The sequence below is a fragment of the Phlebotomus argentipes genome, unplaced genomic scaffold (genome assembly GCF_947086385.1).
Source record: "Phlebotomus argentipes unplaced genomic scaffold, Phlebotomus argentipes genome assembly contig_2, whole genome shotgun sequence".
In the NCBI taxonomy this organism is placed as follows: Eukaryota; Metazoa; Arthropoda; class Insecta; order Diptera; family Psychodidae; genus Phlebotomus; species Phlebotomus argentipes.
Genome location: NW_026776162.1, coordinates 10,495,915 through 10,518,866, shown reverse-complemented (window position 1 = coordinate 10,518,866; position 22,952 = coordinate 10,495,915). Strand labels below are relative to the sequence as shown.

General features: G+C 43.1%; 1 protein-coding gene across 7 annotated transcripts in view; it reads left to right on the top strand.

Moving 5' to 3' along the window:
• LOC132265089 (protein sprint) overlaps nucleotides 1-22,952 on the top strand; it is a 56,342-nt gene that overhangs the window by 10,317 nt on the left and 23,073 nt on the right. For 5 of the 7 annotated variants that reach the window (XM_059765567.1, XM_059765566.1, XM_059765565.1 and 2 more), the window contains exon 4: nucleotides 2,901-3,010. In XM_059765567.1, coding sequence (XP_059621550.1) covers nucleotides 2,901-3,010 — 110 coding nt within the window. Of the gene's footprint in view, nucleotides 1-552; nucleotides 1,326-2,900; nucleotides 3,011-11,950; nucleotides 12,060-22,952 lie in introns of those variants that run through there. The other 2 variants (XM_059765568.1, XM_059765569.1) reach the window with 2 other exon arrangements.

The window sequence follows — 22,952 nt, the reverse complement described above, 5'->3', positions numbered from 1 at the left end:
CGAGTGTGTGAGATGGTCATTAATTACACGTATTTTCGCCCAAGAATTTGGCACAAGAACAACATGTTTCAAAAATTTCATAATTCTTGCCTGAAAAGAGTCTCTCAAAAGCACATTGGATTCTGACAAAAATCGCATGTTTTAACGCTGGCAAAATACAACTCTAGATTATCCGCGCGCACGCTGGTAGAAATTGCAGCAAAACTGTAGGTGTGAAGCAAAATCACCAACACTGTTCGCGCGTTCGCGTTTGTACGCGTGTGAGAACGCATACAATGCGGTGTAGTGGCATTTTTTCGCGATTTTTCCCGTCTATCGCCGTGGAATTGTGCCATTTCAGCTGGGGCAGAGCAATCATAGGTGATAATCAGAGGTGAAAGACTCGCGTGCGTTATCAGTTCTGTGGAGCTGAAGCGTGAGTGTGCGGGGAAAAAGCGCGCGCTTTCCTTGTATTTGGCGGAGCAACACCACTCCTCCAATTTCGCGCTCTGTGGCGAATAAAGAAATTGAGAGTCTGCCTCAAATATCGCGAGACAGTCTCATATGATCGCTCGTGATGAGGCAACGGCTGCGATCGCGGGATTCTCGCGGCCTTTTTGCGAATAGTTGTGTTCTTAATGTGCAGAATCTGCAACTTTTCTTTGTGCCCAGCGCACAGTTTGTGACAGACGTGAGTCTTTTTCCTCTTTCTCTCTGATAAAAATCGTGCACTCCGAGACGACACATAAATTTAATTGATCTCCAAGTGAGTGTCAGTTCCTCCGTGGCGCGCAGAGTGCAAAGTTGTGGCTTGGCAGAATTTTATGTGCGCGCGAAATTGTGATAAAAGAATTGCATTTTGTTTGTTGTGTGTGTATGTGTTGCACAAGAAAAGTGTGTGATCGAAATTTCCTACCATTTTAACACACACCCAATTAATGGGTGTTATTTGCCTTTCTTTCATGTCTCACGAGACGACCGATAAAGGAAAGAAAAGAGCGAGTGAAAATCCAATATATTTATTGATTCTCTCTTTCGCTATTGATAAAAATCGAATCCATTCCGCTTTTGGGTGATTTAATACTTCCTCTGTGCAGATAATTCCCAGAGAGTGTGTTTTCTTCACAGCGTTGTGCCAGAAATTTGTATTTTGTGATGAAATTCGTGAATTCTTGCCGCACGACAGTCAAGGTGATAGAAAAACGTGCCGTGTTGACAAAGATCACAACTTCACACTCAGCTCTCTGAGTGGCTTTCGGAGGTTTTTGTGCTCTCAGCGCCGATTCTGGGCAGGATTAATTGCTTCCTGAGAACACTGTGTGACCTCGAAAATGGACGTTATTGCGGTAGGTGACTCACGAAGGCGCTTTCGCGATCGTCTTCTGTTTTTTTTCCTTCTTCTTCTCATTAATGATGCCAAAAGGGCGCGAAAGTCCGCCAGACTTGGCTTTCAGGCCTTCAACGCAGTTGCAATTCACACATTTGTCAACCCTTTGAGTCCATGTTCTTTGTTCAATTAGCCCAATTTGGAGCTCATCTTGTGCCTCCCATTCTTTTTTGCCAACACCAACACAACCACGCGGTAAATTGAGTGTGCGCAATTGACTCAAGTTAACCCTGCTTAAATTGAAAATCATTTGTGGAATCTCCTCTCAAGTCTGCTCTCAATATTTCTCCGCGGCAACGCCAAAACACTCTGCGGAGAGTTTAATTAAAATATCTCCACTCGCGAATCGCTTTTTCAAATATCAAAGTTAAATAACTTTGCCGCGAATCACTCGGGGAAAATTGGAATTGATATGTGTGTTAATAAAATGTATGTCGGGACGAGTGTCGCCCATTCAATGCCACTGTGTAATCTCTCATTTATCTCAGCATCAATGCATTGACTTTTTCTGCATTCGTCAGCAGAAATTGCGTTTTATTGGGCAACATACATGAACAATGCGCTTAAGTTATCGGATTGCACAGCAAATTAACCGTCACGTGTGGGGCAAATATTTAGAATTCGCAAATATATGATGCGTAAGCCTTTTTCCCTATACACTGTGAAAAAATGCACGCTTTTTATGAGCCACTCATTAAGATTGAGCTTGTGACTGTAAATTGTCGAAATGCACGCTGAATGTCGTGATAAAAAACATCTCGTGGGAGTTTAAATTTCATGCTGCCTTCGGATTAATAATGCAATTCGTGCTGTTGCTAATGTCTCTGCAAATGAGCCTCAGCTTCTCGCAGTTATTTTTTTTGTTCAATGGAATTTCTGGAACTTTACAGCTCTGTTGCATTTAACTTTACAACCATTTATTATGACAATAGGCTTATTGGTGTGGCTTGAGCAGGCGAAAAGACATGCGTGAAAGTATGAAGTTGAAATTGAGGCTGAATTGTTTATTTGAAGGCTTCCTTGGGTTATCAATTTATCAAGAAGGCACTGCAGATTGATTAGGAATCTGTCATAATATTGTTTAAATTCAGAAATACACTGAATGCCAATTAAGTCAAGCATTTTTGTTATGTAACTGCGTAAATTTCAATCAGGAAGAGTCTTTTTAACACTGAAAAACTTGAAAGAAGCCAGAAAACTCGACTCAAACTGACATTTATAGTTATTAAAGGACATTTCATGACAGAAAAGACTTCTAATTGATCCTCAAGTACAATTTAAACTCTTAAATATTCATATATGCTTTACTTCATTGGCAATAACTGTGAGTGTGTGTTGCAAACCATTTGCAGCTGTGTATTTCTCGCACAAGTAGCGAAATTGATATTTATTTATTTGTGTGTCGAGCAGAGGAAATCAGCGGCTTTTAGTGTTTATGCTTCGCTATCTTATCGAATTTTAATTTAAATGGCTGTCGAGCGCGAAGAGGTTCGCCAGAGAGCTTGATTGTATGTATTTTTGTGCTTCATTGCAGCTCCTCTCCTCGCTGGCGTCGGACTTGGACTTGATGCTCAACGACTTGAGGGCGACGCCACCAAGATTCATTCAACCGCGAGCCTCAATATCAGTCGTGTCCCACTTGGGGTGAGTAAAAAATAGCAGATTGATTTGTTAAGACTTGCAACAAAAGATTTCGGTCGCTTTATGGCTTGTCCGCACACCCATTTTCACTCCCCCATCAATATTTCACTCGCTGGGTGAGCTTTTATTGATGCCTCGCTTCACTGAGCTTTGAGCGAAGAGCTTCTTGTGTCCTTTGTTTAGTGTCACGTGAAATTCGCACGCTGGTCAGGGTGAATCGGAAGAAGCTGCAGAAGATGGAAAAGTAATTAAACTCGAAGTTTGTCCAGAAGAGTTTATTTGAGAGTGTTTACTAAAGATAGTTAGCAAGAGTTTTTGATATGATTCCAAAAGCCATCAATTTGGGATGCTTTTCGAAATGCCTCGACAAATTCTCTCTCTCTTCATATGATGGAACGCGGTGTTTCATGCGAGGGACTTTCGTACAAAACACGGCAGCTTAATACAATTAATATAATGAATTTATGTATAATAATGGCATGAAAGGCGAGAGTGAGGTTGGCCCCATTTGTGAATTTCCTCCCCCAATGTCGGAAGAGAGGTTCTTCATTAATTTTCTAACATTCAACAGCTCAACAATGATGACACGATAATATGAGATACAAAACATTTCCCGCACCTCTCGGCAAAAATGGACCATTGATGGCATTCTCTGTACTTTTCACTCAACATTTTCACTGTCTAGCGCTTCATCATGCGCCGGAAACTTGATAGAATGTGTCCCCATATTTTGTGGAAGGGTGAAAAGTTTGTTGAGAGGGACTTTTTCATTACACTTCCTCTCTCTCTCGCTTGCTTGTGATTATTTGTGCAGGGATCAAATATTGTTTGAGGGTTGAAAAAGGGTTGAAAGCGTAGAGTTCGATTTTACATGTGGTGTTTTGTGAATTGAAAAGCTCCCTTGAGGCTGTTTTAAATCATAGCACAGAATTAATACTGGAAAGATGATCTTCAAAACCTTACTAAAAAGCATCCGTCAAGGGAGAAATTATCACTCTCTTCTCACACTAATGTTTGCAATACATTTCGTTCTCCCTCTTTTTGGGGCCAAACATTTGATAAAGCATAGAAATGGACGCACGTTTTTCATGCGTTGAAACATTTTTTATTTCCAACAGCATTGAGGCAATCAATCTACGCTTGTGTTTGTATCTGTGGTGTGTTTGAAATGTTGATTAAATTGAAGGTAAGCAAATTGGCGTGCGGAATAGCTGATAAGGTGTATTCTGAGGGTGGCAAAAAAGTGGTATCTTTGAAATTAAATTTTCATGCTGCATAAAATCTACATTCGGTTCATCATGCGACTCTCGGGGGTTGGAAATGCAGGGATAATTTTGTGGACTATCTGCACGTTCACCGCAACAGACCGCACTATATCAATGACGGAGAAAGGTGGATTTGGGGTGGTTGGAGAGGACATAAAATGACGCCCTCTAATGCTTCCCGAGGGGTTTCGATTTTTTTCCACCGTCATTTTGCCAGAGACTTTTTTGGGGGGTTGACTATAAATTCTCTCACGTGTGTGCGGCGGTCGAGGGAGGGAAATTGGACACTTGTTCATCTTCCAGGAGACACACACAACTTTCTCATGGCTCTTCATGAATTTTGCAGCATCAATCGGAAGAGAGAGTTTTCCTATAAACAAACCACTCAGGCAACCGGAGCAGATTTTAAAAATTGAGAGCAATGAAATATTTCCCTAACGTTTCCTCATTTCCCATAAACTTCATTTAACCCTCGTTCTATGTTGTGTCTTTGCATGGTCAAAAATGTGTCGTACAAATTCCCGTCCCATGTAAAGAATACGAAAAAATGTAGAAAACCTGGTTTTCTAGAATTATGTGTTCTAGAGAGTTATTATCATTAGGGAAAAATGCTTGATTTAATAACTAAAATAAATCGACTAAAAAGATATCATTTGTGAAGGAAAAGCTTTTTTTAACCTGTAAAAAATGATGCAAAGGTTAACATTGTTTACAATCCGCCCAACACTGCCATCGACAATCCACTGGGTTGTAATGTGGATTAAAATTTTTGGTGAGGCTCAGAGAATGTGTTGAGGCACTCGCATTATATCCAATTAAGGTGCTTTTCTCTCTCTCTCTGTGCACTTCCTCCACTGTTTTGTGCACACACTCTTTGTCTGGCTTCCACAGCACCGGCGGCAATCGAGGGTGGGCTTGATTAAGCGCCAGTCAATCCTGCACATGGCTTCGTCCTGGGGATTGTTGTGAGTCTTGTGTGCGCACAAGTGGATTTATGTGAAACCCAATTAAGGAATTTGATTCCAATAATAACTCGTGCGACCGTTCTTTCATAATTGATGCAATTCAGTGCGAAAATGACACAGTCATTCGCCAGATGAGCCACGCTGTGGAGGTGGTGCGCCAGATATGGCCTGAGAAATCCACGGACGGAATCTCCGAGTCATTTCCGCCCGTCCATGTGGCGAGAGATGTGCCCCGAGAGCCGGCGGAGGTCGATGATATTAGTGTGGCTTGTATGACGTAATTGCTCATATAAATCAATTCTCATGGTGTGTGTTGAGTCTCTTGTAATTAAAATCGCCACAGAGTCGCTCCTTGTGTAAATTATGTGGAGCATTTCAGGAAATATGGCAAAGCCTGAGGGTGGGAAGTTCTGTGGCACTTCGCATTTCGCATCCAAAGCATACATCATGGGTGGCTTTTTTGCGCTCACCCTTCGAGCCACTTTTGGGAGCGAGAAATGCAGAAATCCTTGCTTCGTGATTGAACAATTCGCCCCCATAAATTCATCGGATTTTCGGGCGCCATGGAAGAAAATGCCTCGAGGGCTTCTTTCTATACAGATTAGACGCGCGCGCGTGTTCTTAAGACAAAGCTGCAAATGCTGAGCCAATGATTCATCTTCAAGCCGTGTTTGCGATGGTCTTGTTTGCGGATAAATGCAAATAAATGTAATTTTCTATAAGAAGTGACAGAACAAAGGCTTAAGAGTTCACAGTGATTGAAATGTTCACAGCTTTGTATTCATATTCAGCGATAATTTGCTATACAAATGACTAACTTTGTCTCCACGATCATTAATTTTGGAATTAGTAATAATTTTCTTGATCTCTTATCTAGAACGGGGCATCTTTGTGGGGCGAAACCACAGCCTTTGAGAGCATTTGAATATCTCTCTCTCTCTCAACAGATGCCGTGCGTCTTTTAATTAAATGCACCACAATTGAAATGTTAAATGCTAGACGAGAACAATCTGCAAGTGTAGAATTTCAATTTGCCATGAATTGATTTTCAATGAGCATCAATTCTACATTTGTCTGGCGTGGGTGGGGGATGAAATCCAGTGTCAATCAACAAGTTTTGCGCCCAAAAATCCACATTCTAGTTTGGTGTATTTACTTATGAAAGTGTCGTGCATGGCATAACCGACACAGAGAGAATTGATAGAGTGAATTTGTCGAATCAAATTCACCCTCTTTTGTCGGCTCAATCCAATTGCGCCGGGGTCGATGCAGGACTTCCCCTCGATGTGCCCCCGAGGAAAAATCCTTCATCATCATCCACAGCATGGATTCAGCAATGCGGAATTGCCGATTGATGTTCGGTGTGATTGTGAGACAAGGCCAGAAGTTTTGCCATGTGATCTCATTTGCTCAAATGTATTAAATAGGCACCCTGAAAGTGAGACGCGACGATATTGGGAATTGCGTATAGGGAAAAAAGGGGGTGAATATTTTTGCAGGCTAAATAAAATATTGTGGCGTGTATTCGGAGCGTGTAATAGATTAAGAATGGATCGTCTAATGGACGATTTGTGCGGAGATATTTGAGATAAGACGAGGCGTCTTCCATATCTCCTCGCCAGTTCATGCAGTCATTATGTATTGATAATATGTACATACTGAATGGTGTGTCTCATGCTGAATTTCCCTCGGCAAACACCCAATATTCTGGGGGATGTTCTTGCCAGTAAATTGGCAGGGCTGAATGAGAGAGAATGTTGGGTGAGAAACTTTTACCAAACTCTCATCCTTCTTTCATCTCCGATACAAATAACTCCCATTTAATGTTCTCAGTCGCTTGGATTTTGGAGTGTTTAAATGATTGTCTCGGGGATGAATCACCCCCTGTCGCTCCACCCTTGTTAAATTAAATGCATGGCGACGACATGAATAAATTCGGGGATGAGTCGAAGCGAACTTCTGGGTCACAAAACATCCCCAAACGCGCGGTGGTCAAAGAGGATTTATTTGTTGCCGAAAGTTTGGGTAATTTTTCACAGGAATTTACTGGGTGAGTAGATAAAAGAGGAAAGTTCCAGCGAGAGCTGTAAGGGACGAAGAGACAGAATGAGTGGATATGAATTTTGAATGATGGAAGTTTGAGTAAACTGGGAGTTCATGAATCCTTGAGAGATTTCCGATCACTCAAATTATCCCCATAATATAAACACTGACCGGATGCTGAGCTTTGATATTTTCTCTCCTTTCCCCACCGCCCAGAAAAAAGCATCCCTTTCACATGGGGTTTCTCTCGTCCTTTTCTCTCCCTTAGAACCAGAACACCCAGAGCGGATCAAAGGGATTATATTTTTCCTGCGAATATTAAATTTTTCAATAGCATCTTGCGTGTCCCCTCGGAGATTCTGTCTCGTGTGAAATTGAATTGCACAAAAGTGCGGAGCACAACAAAGAAACCACTTTTGGATTTTTCTGCCATTCGCGTTCTTCCCTTTAAAATTTAAATATCTCCACCATTTTATTCCCAACGAGTACGCACTTAGAGCAATGAGATTTCGACCCCCTTGACATTTTCAAAACCCCCTTCTTTCCGCCACTGCGTCGCGGCATTTTGCCTGGAAAAGTGGGTGGTGGAAAAAGTATGATTTTTACTCCCGAAAGCGCGTGCAAATGGCTTTAGTCGAAATCCCCGGCGCAAATTTGCTCTCAAGTGATTTTTGGTGATGATGATTGTGGTGGTTTCTTTTTTACAGTCCAGTGATGTCTAATGATGTCAATTGTTCCGCGGAGGATGAAAACCCACAAGAAATTGCTTTGAGCATGAGCAATACGATTTCTGCATTTTGAAGAATGAATGATTCACGTGAAGAATTTAAATATGTCACAAATTATTTGCCTCTCGCGCAGCACCTGACATTTTTACGGCACTGCAATTGCTCGAACGGACAGGGAATCGTAAAAGTTGAGATTAGTTTACGTGCAGGAAAAAAAAATTGGTGGTAACAAAAATTTTTGAAGAATTTTTATGTCTGTCTTCCTGAGTTATTTTCCACTTTGTGAATTTTGCTCAGTGTATTGCTCCTTCCAGACATCGAGTTTCACTCATGCTGTATTTTATGTCCCCTTTTGCAAAAAGATACCGAAAATACAGCGACTTATCGTGAGAAATAATTAGGTCTTCTTTGCTGTATAATTCCTCCTGAAAGTAGACCACAATTTTCGCCAAATCACTCTCTTGGCATTTATATTCGCGCGAAAAGTCAATCTTCAAATCAATTTCTGCAAGATTTCATTACCCTGAACTTTTTTCCACCCCTTCCTTGAAGTCTCTTTTCTTGTGCGACCACAGAATTCTCATGAGTCACTGTCTTTGGCGCATAAATTCAATGCTGGTCGACTGCAGATCTGTCTGACTTTTCTCTCTCTCTCTCTCTCTCCTGAATTGTGTTTTATTATTCATGGAAAAAAGAGTGACTTTGTGGGCGACAGCAAGGGCTCTTTTTTATGTGAAAAATAGGCCACATTGCATATCATTTTCCACTGTGGTGGGATTTTATGGAGGGACGAGAGAGAAAGATGCGAATATTGAATGCCACAGAAGACGTTCTGCCATCCCTTCGGGCGAAAAAATGAATTCCACCCATTCGTCTAACTGATAAATGACATTTAAAATGTTTGCAAATTAAATTGAGTTTTGACTTGTGAGCTCTTCTCAACTTGACACTGAATAAATGGCTTTTTTTCCTCCTTGGCGTAATGCGCAAAAAGGGATCATCTTTTATACACTTTTCAACTGTGCGTTTGAATTTGGGTGAAGAGGAGAGAAGGTTTTTCTGGCTGCGCGTGATGTTGGATTTTATCCTGTTTTATGAACTTGTTTTTCCGAAACTCTTCATTTGGAATTTCCGTGGAAACTCATAAAATTCACCTCTCCGCAAAATTAATCCCAGCTTCCCTCGGCTGATGCTTCGTGGGGTGGATTTGCATTGGGAGAGAGAGACGCACTGGCAATTGCTTGTCCAATTGATATATAAAACGATGGTTATGTTACCTGCGGAGATCCACTCAGCGGTAATTGAGAGATAAATTGTTATGGCACTTGAAACTACTTCAAAGTAGGGTCCATAAACATCATCCCAATATACATAAAACAGAATTACTGCGGGAAGTTTTTGGAATAATGCACCTGGGGTTAATTTTCACTAAAAGCCCGTCACGATGGAGCTTTTTGCGCATAGAATGAAGAAGAAAAAAAACCTGTTGGCGTATGAACATTTTTCTCAATTGAAAAGAGAACTTTTGTCTCCTTAGAGAAAGTGGAAGAGATTAAAAGTGATGCAAGAAACGCACCTGAATTGTTATGTCTTTTTTGAAAAAAGTTGGCACAAAATGAAGAAGAAATGTCTTGTTGGGTGTTTTTTATAGAAAAAATTTCCAGGAGAGCTTAAGTGGATGTATTTTTCACAAGACGCGCATCACAAGAGTCTCTCTGAAAGTAGACAGAGAGATTAAGGTGTGAAAATTACTGTGGGAGTTTCTCTGCAGCGTCTCCATATGTTCTCCACAACACACAGAGTGTGATGTGGATTATGCTAAGATTTATGGATGTATAAACAATTTTTCTTGAGTGAATTTTCAACAATCGCGTCAACCACCCACTTTCTCGTCCTGTCGCGGCGGAATTTTTGCGGTTGAGATCATTTATCTGTGGTGTTTTTTGTCTCTTTGCCACTCGAAATAATCCAATTATTTGAAGGAGTCGAAAATTGGACGATAAATCCACATCCACAGCCCTTAATCGACCGCGCGAAAGCTCGAAATTGCCAGCAATATAGGCGAAGGACATTTTCGCGCGCCACGAAAAACTTTCCTTCACACAACCATGTGAAAGAAAAATGGTGAAAGATGGTGTCAGATGAAAAACATTTTCTTGATCTCCCGCAATATAGGCTGTGGAGGAAAAAGTCTCTTTCTCTCTCTCTCTCTCTCTCTCTCTCTCTGGGCGACATAAATTCATGGCGGAAGAGAATGAGTCGAGGCAATCATATTTTATTGTTCAGTCACACAATAACATTACCATAAAGGATTCTATTTGGTGCAAAATACACCGAGGGTGTGCCAATATTGTGGATTTGGTGACACACCACATTCCCTCGCTCTGCCTGTCGCACACAAAAAGGGTTCTTGGGGCCGTTGAGCGGCAAAATGGGCCACAATGCTTTCCATCATAATATTATTGAGTCAATAGCGATGATTCCACGCACTTTGGGAGGTGATTATCGGCAGAGATTTGGCCACTGAAAGGCGGCAAATTGAATCAATTTCTTCAGCATTCTTCACCCCTCGACGATGAAAATCATTAGAGTTTTCTTGCCAACAATCGTACGTCGCGACGGAGTGAGAATGTCTAACTAAAAAAAAGACGTGTGAAATGGCCAATATAAACGATTGTTTGTCATCACGCCAATGAAGCGCCAAAACACATCGTCATGGCATAAAATTTTCAGAATGACTCGTTAGACTTCTTCTGTGCCATAACATTGTCTGTTCAACTTTTCCACGCTTCAATTGGCGATCTTTAGCCTCTCTTCGGACATGAGTCACACACTTTCGGTGATTTTCCAAAAATGCTCTGCACTGGTTCTTCAGCGATCGATCACGCGAGAGTGAATGAAATCGATTAAATACGCATAGTCAATGGTTGAGCATAATAAACAAACATTTCACACAATCTGCCTAAGTGGATCAGTCTCTCTTTCTCCTTCACATTTTCCATCCTCGCGCGCGCTTTGGTGAAAAAAGTGCACTAATGAACACTTTTGAGTGGCAATTATTGCTAATCAATCACGCTACATTACTACACCATCGTGATATTCCGTGTGGCAATTAAATTGGATGGAAAAGGTGGATATTTTGCACTCACAGATGGAAAAAGAGCCATCATTTGCCGCAGTGACTCAAGATTAAAAACAACTCCATGTGCACTTTTTCTGCGCCAATTTGTCCGTCGCTAGAGCTTGGCTCTAGCCGTAGAGCGACGAAGCGCGAAAATTTCCAATGTGTTTTCCAACACAACACAAATCGTATAGAACAGAAAATCAGCACAAATGTAGGTATTTGTAACGGACGCTACATAAGCTAAATGTGCCTTCTTTTCTACCTCGGGTTCTTGCAATTGAAGTGTCCGCAAGAGTTGGAAAAGACACTCTCTAACACATGGCTAGAGAGTGTTTTCTTCGACTGCACGTTTGCAAAAAAATCCGCCTTTCTCTAAGCCGCGTTCGGTGCCCCACAGAGCGATTACATACAAATGCTATTTCCACACGGCGTTCGCGTTACACATGAAGAAAATGACTAATTTAGTCTTTTGCCAGGCGTTCGGATGGTTAGAGTGTCAGAGAGAAATATCGCTTCAGGGCCACTGCTTGCAGAGTGTTATTGTCATCCTTCTGTGTGTGGTGAAAAGGTGCAAAATTCTGTGCAACTTCCTGTGACAATGAACCACTGCTTGGCATCTTCCTGGGCTGCGCAAGATTAAGCGACCCAAGAATCTGTCGTGTGATATTCGCGTGTGTTGTTGTGCGCCCAGAGACTTCTTGAATGGAGCCAAGGAGGACACTTAACGGATTCTCAGGCGTGCTATTTAATATATTGAAATTTGCGAGAGAAGCAATTAATTCGCGTTGACTCGAATGCAGAGGCCAATAATTCTCCCTCAGTTGCGGGGGGAAAAGTGTGCGAAATTGCCTGGATGAAGGACTTTGGCTGAAAAATGCTCATTTCCAAGTGTACAACTTTTTTGCTGGCAACAGTCTCGAACAGAAGGTATAAAATGAAACGCTTGATAACAAATTTGTGTATTTGCATTTCACACTATTTGCGATAACTCGTCCACATATTTTCCCGCAAATAGCAAAATGCTGTGAGCCAAATAATTATCAAGTCTGGAAGCGTCGAAAATTGCGACAGGAAGGCGTAGCTATAAATAGTTGAGGCGACTTTATATGGGCGAAGAAAAAAAGGTGGAATATTTCGAGTGAAATTCACATAATGTTGTCATTCTCTGGGGAGCCATTGAACCATTCTCAAGTTGAGGGCGTCTATTGTTTCACGTACACATAAAATTTATTCATTAAACCCCAAAAACATCGTGGAAGTGAGCGTACTTGATGTTGAATAATGCTCTCGAGGCACAAGATTAATTTAGATCATTGCTGATGAGGATGGTTGTCTCATTTGAGTCCCAAAAGTATGAGCAACATTGTCTCACGAGTGGAAACTCTCCGCCATTTCCACACTGCGGTGTTTTCTGGGAAATATCAAGAGCACTTCCCGAAATGACAAAAAGTCAACCTTCTCGGTGGTCGTGAGAAGAAAACGCCACCACTAAAATTATGTTCAACATGCACATCTCCCACTGGGAATAATATTTAATTATCAAGCCAATGGGATGGGGTGGGAAATGAGAGAAAATGTTAATTGTGGAGGCGATAAACAGAGCCGGAAAATACAACATCTTCAAGGGTGCGAGAAAACCCTTGCCTTATATATCTCTCTCGGTGTGTGTATAGCTCTTGAGGATAAGAGCGTTCCGGATTGGATTTTGTGCCACCGGCAGCACTTTAGCTCAACATCCCAACTCTATTACGGCAGAACACACTGCAAACTCCGTCCTCAACACACCTCTCAGGCCTCTGGGGTGGGAATCGTGGTTGCAAGTTCTCCTAAAGTGAAATTTATAGGCGGACAAGAGGAGCTCCTGAAGATGCTGATCTCTGGCGTTGAGGGGTTTACTTGTTTGGTATTGAATTTTGTCATTCAATTTCTGGTTCCGACCATTTGTATAATCTCGCAATTGAATCTGTGAGTCATTGCTCGAAATGTGGTTTCTTGAGAAACCAATTATAACTTGCAGCAGAAACATAAATTTTTATAAGATGCACACTTTGTCATGTTTTATTCATCCTGGAATGGATCAATTTGTAATGAATAATATTTCTCGTGAAACTGAACAGAACAGACATACTTAAAGGGGTTTAACGGTGGCATGTTTTACAGAAGTTAAGAGCTTGAAAGCTAATTCTTTCGGATTTTCTGATAGTAAATAGGAATTATCCCATTGAGATGAAACGGCTCGAAGGACCAAATTTTTCAAGCCCCTCGGCATTTTCCACTCGACAGACAATCTTCGTTTGCAAGTTGAGAAGAAACTTTCATATGCCATGCTATGTGGAGGGTGGCTTTCGCACCCCATTTTCCCACCTCTTTTTTCTGCCACTTGTGCGGCAAAATATTTGATTACATGTGCAATATAAAATGGTAACAGTGGAAAATGACACAATATTCCCGACTCTTTTTCAACATTTACATTGTCCAGCACATAGAACATTACCATTGATATTATTTAAAGTGGAATTTTCATTGTTGTGTCTCTCTGAATGCATAAATTCAATTGTGGTGCACTAATTGCAGAAAGTCCACATTAAAATTGTCAATGAGCACTGTCGTGACGGATCGTAAATTAAGTCGGAAAGTGAATGAGGAGCAGCAAGAGTGCGGGGGATTTTATAGTGATTGAGTGTCACGCAGAACATATTCAAATTTCCTTCACACCCCATTTTGAATTGCAAAATCAAGCGTGGCACTTGATGATGTTTCCCTAAAATTCATCACCTTCGTCACCACTTAAGAGCGCAAAAGTTTAAGTTCTGCGGAAAGGAAATTGAATTGAACGCGCGTCTAAGTTGAGTTGATGAATTTGCTGTGGCGCGCGCGGCAAAGGAGAGAGAAATCGCTTGTCGGCTGTCAAATTGAGATGGTCACATATTTTGATGACACTTCTGATTAGCGACATGATTTTGAGGTCTTTCCTTGCGTGATTCCGTGACAAGTCGCCGTCAAGTGACAATTTCTCTCTCTAGGCTAGAGTGAAATTGTGATTTTATCGCTTATCTCGTGGCCACTTAAGGTTAATATCTCTTTCCGGCGAAGGCTTCACGGCCAAGAATGCACAGGAACTTTATTCATTTCAATGGTCTGTGTGTGGTTGGCTTGAAAAGAAGACAAAACATATTTCTATTTGGTTGTTTGCAAGTCGCTGGAATTTGTTTGTATACACAGAGAGAAAAGATAGCTAGAAAATTGGATGTATATTTTGCATGGAAGAAAGATCTTTGAATACTTTTCTCTCTCAGTACTTAATCCACTCGCCAATATTTGCACAACTATTTACAAGAAAACTTCTCTTCGTAATCCTCTGCACATTTCCAATGTGTATCTTCCTTTGCACAGCACTTTTCTCTCGAGGGACTTCTTTCAGTTTTCCTCCACTTCGGAATTCCAGTCGAAAGAGGCGCGCAACTCTAAGGCGAAAATTCTAATGGAGTTCGCCTTGGGGGCGAGTGTAAAAAATTCTTTGTCTATTGTTTTACATTAGAGTCGTGTTGTATGGGTCTCGCGAGGGGCGAGAGAAAGTGTATGTGTGAGTGTAAATATTAAGTTGGAGCCCGGGAGGGAAAATAAAGAAGTTGTTTGGCAGCAAAAAAGTTTGATTAAAGTTGCGGCATGATTATGACTCACTGTGAATTTCTTACAGAGTGTTTCTTCTCTAATTGCTGACTCTTGTCAAGTGGGTGGGGAAGAGAGATGGTGCAAATGGAGTCATTTCTGCCAGTGTGAGAAAACATAAAATGTTTATTGCCACACATATTTCCGGACGCTCTTTAGAGGGGTTGGGACTTTGCCTAATGCAGCACCCCCTCGATTCGGCAGAGCAATCACATGGAAAAGTATTTACCTGCACTCAATGTGAGGTCATCTGCCGTTGGAATTATCATCGAGAGCTGCCCAGTGAATGGACACATATCCAATCCACAAAACGTCCCATTCATAATTGCAATTACGTGATGAATTAATTGATCGCCAACAATTGCGTGTCAATGGCACTGTGTGTGTGACTCTATTTGCCTTTTTCTCCCTCGCATTACACCTCTATACGTAATGATACCGCTGCATATTGAGCATGATTGGATTACCAAATGAACAAAACCTTCTCAATATTCCCAAAACGACCAGAGGAATTAATATACAAAGCGCGTTGTGAGAAAAAAATGCGCCCGAAATATTCTCGTCTGCGCTTCACACTGTAAAATATATATGTGTATCGTTCGTGGAGTGAGTGAGAGTGAACGTGACACGAGGAATGCACAGCTGCAGTTGGGGCGCTTTTAAATTGCCGAGAAACTCCACCCCCACGCGACTATCATAGCCGTACGGCTCCTGAATTGGATGCATTTTGTATACAATTGCAGATAATTTATAGATTTAACACGGCGGAGAACAATTCGTTTGGGGGGCGCAGGGAGTCTCACATAAATTTCCTCTCACTTGTACCATCGACTGATCTCACAATTTAACCATTCGCCCTTTCCATAAGCACTTCAGAGGCTGGCAAGTAGGCTTTTCACGCGCATAGATGGTCAAATGTTGATAAAAGAAGGGAAAGTGGGCGTGGCGTACAAATTTGCGGGGCTTAAGTACTTCTGTTCCTTCTGCTCTTACTTCGCTTGAAGCTCAAGTGCTTGTTACTACAACGGATTATTTATCACCGTAATATTCGCTTTGTGCAAATGATAACGATTACGAAGTGGAGACTTAACTGAGATTAGCCTAGATCTAAATTGACGGTTAATTTCTATTTTTAGCTTAAGATTAACTTTAGTAATATTGACTTTCCATAGATCTTATTTGAAACATTTTGCAGTTCAATCAACATGTTTACCATTGAAAATTTTAGGCTTTCCCCAATCAATGAGGCTATAGATCTCTTAATTGATTGAGTTATCCACTGTTTTCACATAATTACTCTCCATGGATTTTCCTCCCATCAAAATGTCAGGAGACAGAAAACATGCGAAATATCGTTGTATTGAGAAATTGCGAGGGTGTTTTCTCTGCCATGAACTCATGTATAGACTTTCTGGAAAGTGGAATTTTTCCAACTTGTTCAATCATTTTGTTATAATTACAATGATTTTTCGCATTTGCAATTTAAACAAAAAACCGAAGGTAATTGTTCTGGTGAATCGCAAAAATTCTCTTTTGCCCACGGAAAATATAAATCATATTTGCCACACTGTTCATGAGAAATGAACAGGGTTTATTTGTGTTAATTTTGTATCAATAATTCCCATCTTATAATTCCCATTATAATTAATTTTAGGCTAACTTGAACAGCGGGGACGACCCACGCTGTGATCAGTTTTGCTGATCTAGTAATAAGGGCGGAGAGTTCTCCCACTCCCGCCGTTTACACTTCTTCCCTCAGGAGAAGCGTAAACAAATTTGCAATATATTGAGACGCGGGCGACAATTAATTTCAGTCGTCGTTCGCAATTGTTCACAGAAAGAGCCCTTGGGCCTTGCAGTGAAACCCACAAGATTGGGTGATGCAGTAGTTGAACTAATTGCATTTTTTTGGTGGTCTAAGAGAGCCGACACTACGAATGTCTTTTGTAGCAAATGGCAAGAGCCCATAAAATTCAAGGCAGGAGCGCTTTTTATTTTGTAATAACTTGTGGTTAAGTATTAATAGTAGAGTAAATTAGATTAAGTGTTTAAAGTGCAATCAAGTTTTTAATTGTTCACGGCCTCAACCCACAAAGGAACTCGGCCGCGATCCATTCGCGCCAGTCACCTTTGGTTAAAGAGATTACATCCCATTCGAGCGAATACTCGCTCGTGAGGTGCAATTTCCTTCCCCCCAAGAGAAGACCCACACGGCAGGAGAGATTCCCAGGGTTTTCCTGAATCTCGCCACCAGCTCTGCCACACCGAGATCATTCCACCTTTTCTCGCTTTCATGGTCCTTCGAGACCACGGAAAACCCAAGTCTTTGCTGTCGCTTAACGTCTTCTTAAATTCGACGAATTTTATTCCCCCAATTTCCTTGCGAAAACCTTTATCATTTGCTCGAGCGCTCAAAGAGTTTGCGCAGAGGGATAAAAATTCATGCCAAGAGGCGCATTAAGATCATCAAGGATCTGGAAACACTCCTGGAGGAGGTAAAGGACTTGGAAGTCCAGGCTGAAGGAATTAATACACAAAAAACATCGACGGAAGGAGCGCGTATAATTTCAATAACGCGTCATCGTGGGCAAAAAAAAATTTGGCTGGCTCGGCAAATAACTTCACTGCCACACCAGCGCGCGTGCATTTTTCTCTTCGCGACAGTGTATTTTTTTTCCATTCCTCTTCACACGCTATTCGTAAGCCATGGACACCACGGCGATTTTAGCTGAATCTGCGGCGCGCGCAGCAGATATGGAGCGCTTATGGAAAAATTTCAAAAAAGAGGGGAACAGGAAAACTGCGGATTATATTGGAAAAGCAATGGACAAGCTCCAGAAGCTTTGGGCCACCATTTCCACAAATCACGGGATTCTCGTGGAACATTTGGAGCCTGACAACCAATATTTTCGCACCACTCTTTTTGAGGACATAAAAGCGTTTCACGAGGAGGCCCGGGAGGGCATGTCAAAGGCATATCAGGAGATGTGCAAGAGTGTCATTCAGGATTCAGAGGACGACTCTGTTGGCGAAGTCCCGACATTGCCCCGCGTCAATGATAAGACACTAAAAGAGTCCCAGGGAGATTTTTTGCGTTTCACAGAGGCCGAGGAGGCTGACAAGTACAAAAAAGTGATCACAAAAAAGAAAAATTCCCATAAGGAGAAACCATTGGAATGGAAGGATTCTCAATCAGGAGGATCAAGGAGCAAACAGGACCGCTCCAAGTCAAATTTCCTTGACGACGAGGAAAACGACGATATTTTCCGCTCGGCGGAAAAGGATTCAGGCCCTTTCGTCCTTCAAATTGGAAGAGGGCAAATGTTGCGTATGGTCATGGATGAGCTGAAGCGAGAGAACAAGAGGCCAAATTTGCCGCCACTAAAGGTGCCCATGTTTAGTGGAAAAACCAGTGAGTGGCGCGGATTTTTTGAAATGTTTTCTCACGTTATTCACAACGATCCGAACCATTGCGATACGGACAAGATGTCGTATCTTCTGTCCTACCTGGAGGGGGACGCAAAGCGGTTAGTGAGTCACCTTTCGCCTACAGGTGACCACTACAAAGCGGCGCTGGACTTGCTAAGAAACAGATATGATCACAAAAGGAAGACGACCTTTGATTATGTGAATCTGTTGCTCGACGTCAGGAGAGTCGAATACCGCAGCGCCAAGGACATCGTTGATCTACACGACAGGCTCAACGAAGCACTCGCCGGGCTAGGAAGCCTAGGTTACCGCACGGAGCACTGGGATCCCTTGATAATAGGGATGTGCATAAGGAAGCTGGATGATGAATCGATTCAGCTGTTCGAACAATCATTGGATGAGCCAACCGAGGTGCCTACTGTAAAACAGTTTCTGAAATTCCTGTTCAAGAGATATCTCGTACTGTCTTCTATCAGGAACTTCGCTGAGAAGAAGAAAGGAGGAAAGGATAGGATTGATAGCAACAAATCGTATCACTCCACGTCGACCAAGCCAACGATGGTTTGTTTTCTGTGCAAAGAGGAGCACACATTCGCCAGCTGTCCAAGATATCTGGAATTGACATCAGATCAGAGGCTTCAGATGGCGATAAAGCTGGACTTGTGCCTAAATTGCCTCGGGCATAAAAAGGACAGGGACAAAGAGTGCACAAAGGTTCATATGTGCAAGCAATGTGACGAAGAACATCATGAGACGTTACATTTCGAAGAAGAGGAAGCGGAGCCCACTGATGCTCTAGTAAGCATCAGGGATAATAAGGATGAATTTGAGGAACGACTGGCCTTGCACGCAGCTGCGGCAACACCTCTGTTTCCCACAGCTCTCCTTAAAGTAAAACAGGCTGATGGTTCATGGACACTCCTACGAGCTTTGATAGACACTGGATCTGGAGATTCGTTTATATCAGAAAGAGCAGCTCAGGACTTAGCTCTGCCTCGGGTGAAGATCAACGCACCAGTCAGAGGCATAGCTGGAGCGCCCGCTCCAACTTCACGACATCAGATATGTCTTACCATGGCCCCAAGATTCCCCTCGACCTTTCAGCTGGAGCTGAACGCCCTGGTACTCTCGTCACTCACAGGATTCTTGCCTCAAACGGAGATCAGTTCTGCATCATACAAGAGTTTTAATGTGGACAACATACCCATAGCAGATCCTTGCTTTATGACACCAGGACCGATCGATCTAATTCTGGGCTCACGGATATATGCAGCGATTCTCAAGGAGGGAATCAAGAAAGCTGAAGACATCAGCGCTCAGAACACTGAACTAGGCTGGATGCTCATGGGTGCGCATAAGCCAAAAGAAATTCACGTCATCAGCATGGTGGCCACAACAAATTTCAACGGAGAAATTAATGACACAGGGGACTCAGATCAGGAGATTAAGCCCGTCAAGGAACAGCATGGATGCGAAAAGGAGTTCGTGACCGTCTTGAAAAGGATCGAGGCGACGCTGAACTCGATGTCCCTCTCACCAGCGGTTGGTGATTCAGCCGATCTTGCGGCCCTGATGCCGGGAGATTTCCTCATCGGAAAGCAATTGATGGCCCCGCCCGAGGAGGAGGTGGTGGAGGAAGAGCCCACCTGGAAGTGGAAAAAGGTTACAAGGTTACACCGGTCTCTAGGAAAAGGTTGGTCAAGAGATCAGCCACAACAGCGGCATCCTGAAGACGATGGAGTAAACCGAGTAGTGGAACTCAAGGCAGATGACGGATCGAAAACGCGCCCCATCATCAAGATTGTGAAACCTCCAGTTGATCAGGCGACCAACGAGGAGGCGGCTGAGAAACACCAAACTGAGAGCAACAGCAGGACAATTCGCACTTCAAGATGTTTCCGTGTTGCATGGAAATCAGTCCTATTGTTCCTACTTCTGACGCTACTGACGTTTGGCGTAGCCTGGACTCATAATTACAGTACATTCGAGCCACAGACTGGGCTCTATGTCGAAGGTTTAGGAGTCAACGACGAGGCTTACAATGATGTAGCCGACTTAAGGTACAACCTGTTGGAGCAGGACACATCGGCGAATCAGTATAACATGCTTCTATGCGCCAAGGTGGACCAAAGCGTTGATCAAGTGAACAGCAAGCCATCGCAGTACACTGAAAAGATTAATGAAATGGTTCAACTGATAGCGGACCTACAGCGCTGGAACGCAGCATCAGACCACAACCGCGTAAGATTGGAGGTACGGCTTATGTACGCCGCCGCTAGCGATCACTCTGAAGAACTCGACGAAGTTTGGGAGCGACTCTCGAGAGCAGAAAAGGGAAGAGTGAGTCTTTTAGACTTTTCCTCACGCAAGACTTTGGCGAGGATCACAAGAAGAACGTTAGCAAAGGTTGGTACGGGTTATCAGATACTCACGGTTCCGACGACAATCGTCGAGCTCATTCTGGAGAATGAGAACATCCACGTGCACGGCAGTCTCCGGATACGGGAGAAGAGCAGCTGCCAGTTTCTGCACGTAAATCCCATTCCAGCACGGCTGGAGAAGGGAACATCTTTTGTACCTGACCCAGGAACGGAGACGTCGGCTGTCGACTACAACAGCCGGAGATACTTCACCCTTCACCATGAGGGATGCACTCAGACGTCGCAGCAAGCATATTTATGTATGCCACATGCGGTACACAGTCTGAAGGAGCAACCGACATGCGTGATTGATGAAATATCAAGCAGGTTACCGAGGAAGCCCTGCAACGTCACCCTGCTGGAGGTTGAAGGTACACTCCAACCGACCACTGGAGATTACGTGGAACCCAGGAGCAGGAGCTCCGGACAGAAGCGATCTTGGAAGATCCACCCAACCCCTACGGCAACGATCCTAGGAACGGTCATCCTGATAGGAGCTTTCCTGGCAGGTGTCACTTGGAGACGACAACGCGTGAAGCAGATCAGGGACCAGAAGAACGATGAGGACTTAGCTGAAAGATTCAACAGGCTACTAGAGGCAAGAGCATCGCAGCCATCTGCTAGCGCGGTCCCCGGGCAGGATGTTCATGAGAAATGAACAGGGTTTATTTGTGTTAATTTTGTATCAATAATTCCCATCTTATAATTCCCATTATAATTAATTTTAGGCTAACTTGAACAGCGGGGACGACCCACGCTGTGATCAGTTTTGCTGATCTAGTAATAAGGGCGGAGAGTTCTCCCACTCCCGCCGTTTACACTTCTTCCCTCAGGAGAAGCGTAAACAAATTTGCAATATATTGAGACGCGGGCGACAATTAATTTCAGTCGTCGTTCGCAATTGTTCACAGAAAGAGCCCTTGGGCCTTGCAGTGAAACCCACAAGATTGGGTGATGCAGTAGTTGAACTAATTGCATTTTTTTGGTGGTCAAGAGACCGACACTAAGAAGTGTCTTTTGTAGCAAATGGCAAGAGCCACATAAAATTCAAGGCAGGAGCCGCTTTTTATTTGTAATAAGTTGTGTTAAGTATTAATTTGAGTAGAGTAAATTAGATTAAGTGTTAAAGTGCAATCAAGTGTTTAATTGTTCACCCTCAACCCCACAAAGGAACTCGGCCGCGATCCATTCGCGCCAGTCACCTTTGGTTAAAGAGATTACATCCCATTCGAGCGAATACTCGCTCGTGAGGTGCAATTTCCTTCCCCCCAAGAGAAGACCCAAACGGCAGGAGAGATTCCCAGGGTTTTCCTGAATCTCGCCACCAGCTCTGCCACACCGAGATCATTCCACCTTTTCTCGCTTTCACACACTATTATTTGAATGGCAACTGGAGCGAAACGCAGTGAAGAAGAGCGACTGAATGAAAGTCGGCGGGAGCGCTAGTGAGAAGCCTTTGAGGGTGCAAGGATGCTTTCGGGAGGGAGAATTGATGGCTTATTGTCCCAGGGAGGATATTGAAAAGGAGTGAGGCGCATACAATTGCAGATGTCGAGTAATTGCACTGGTGAACAAGACAGCACGCATGAATTATGCAAAATGCACACGGTGTGATTGATTCGGCGACCCATTTTTCTCTCTGCCTCTCTTTCTCTCTCTTTCTCCCTCTCTCTTTCTCTCTCTCTCTTTCTCTCTCTCTCTCTCTTTCTCTCTCTTCTGTGTACTTCCTCACCCTCGACCTCTTTGGTGGATCGCACCGGATGCAGAATCTGCAATGATAATGCCGCGCAGACCGTTCTTTCTCTCCCATGGCTGAGCACAAATGCGCGCCACTATCGCGTGGTGCATGGCAGAAATGATGGCCAGCCGCTATATAATCTCCTGCCCCAGAGATCTCCTGCTCCAGCGACTGTGTGGCTCTCTTTGTTCGACGCCACGGCGTTTTTGTGCCAGGGATTACGCCGCTGAGCTGCACGGCGAGTGTCTGATCGCGTTTTTCGCCGCAGCCAACTCGCCATCTCGGCGCTCCGGCGCGCGGCTCAGCTTCTTGCATTTCGCCAGAATCGCAAATTGGCCGAGACACGCTTCAAAGAGAAACTGTTTGTGTTTCACAGTCAAGTGTTCCCTATTGCTTTTCTAAGAATTCCGCTGGACAGACAAGAAAACCGCAAATGGTAATGAGTCAGAATGTCCGTTTGCGGCTGGAATCGTGTCAAAAGAATGCGCGGAATTCTTTCGATATGCTTGTAAACTTGTTTGTTTTCAATCTTGTGATATTTTTAAAATGGCACAACGGGGAAAT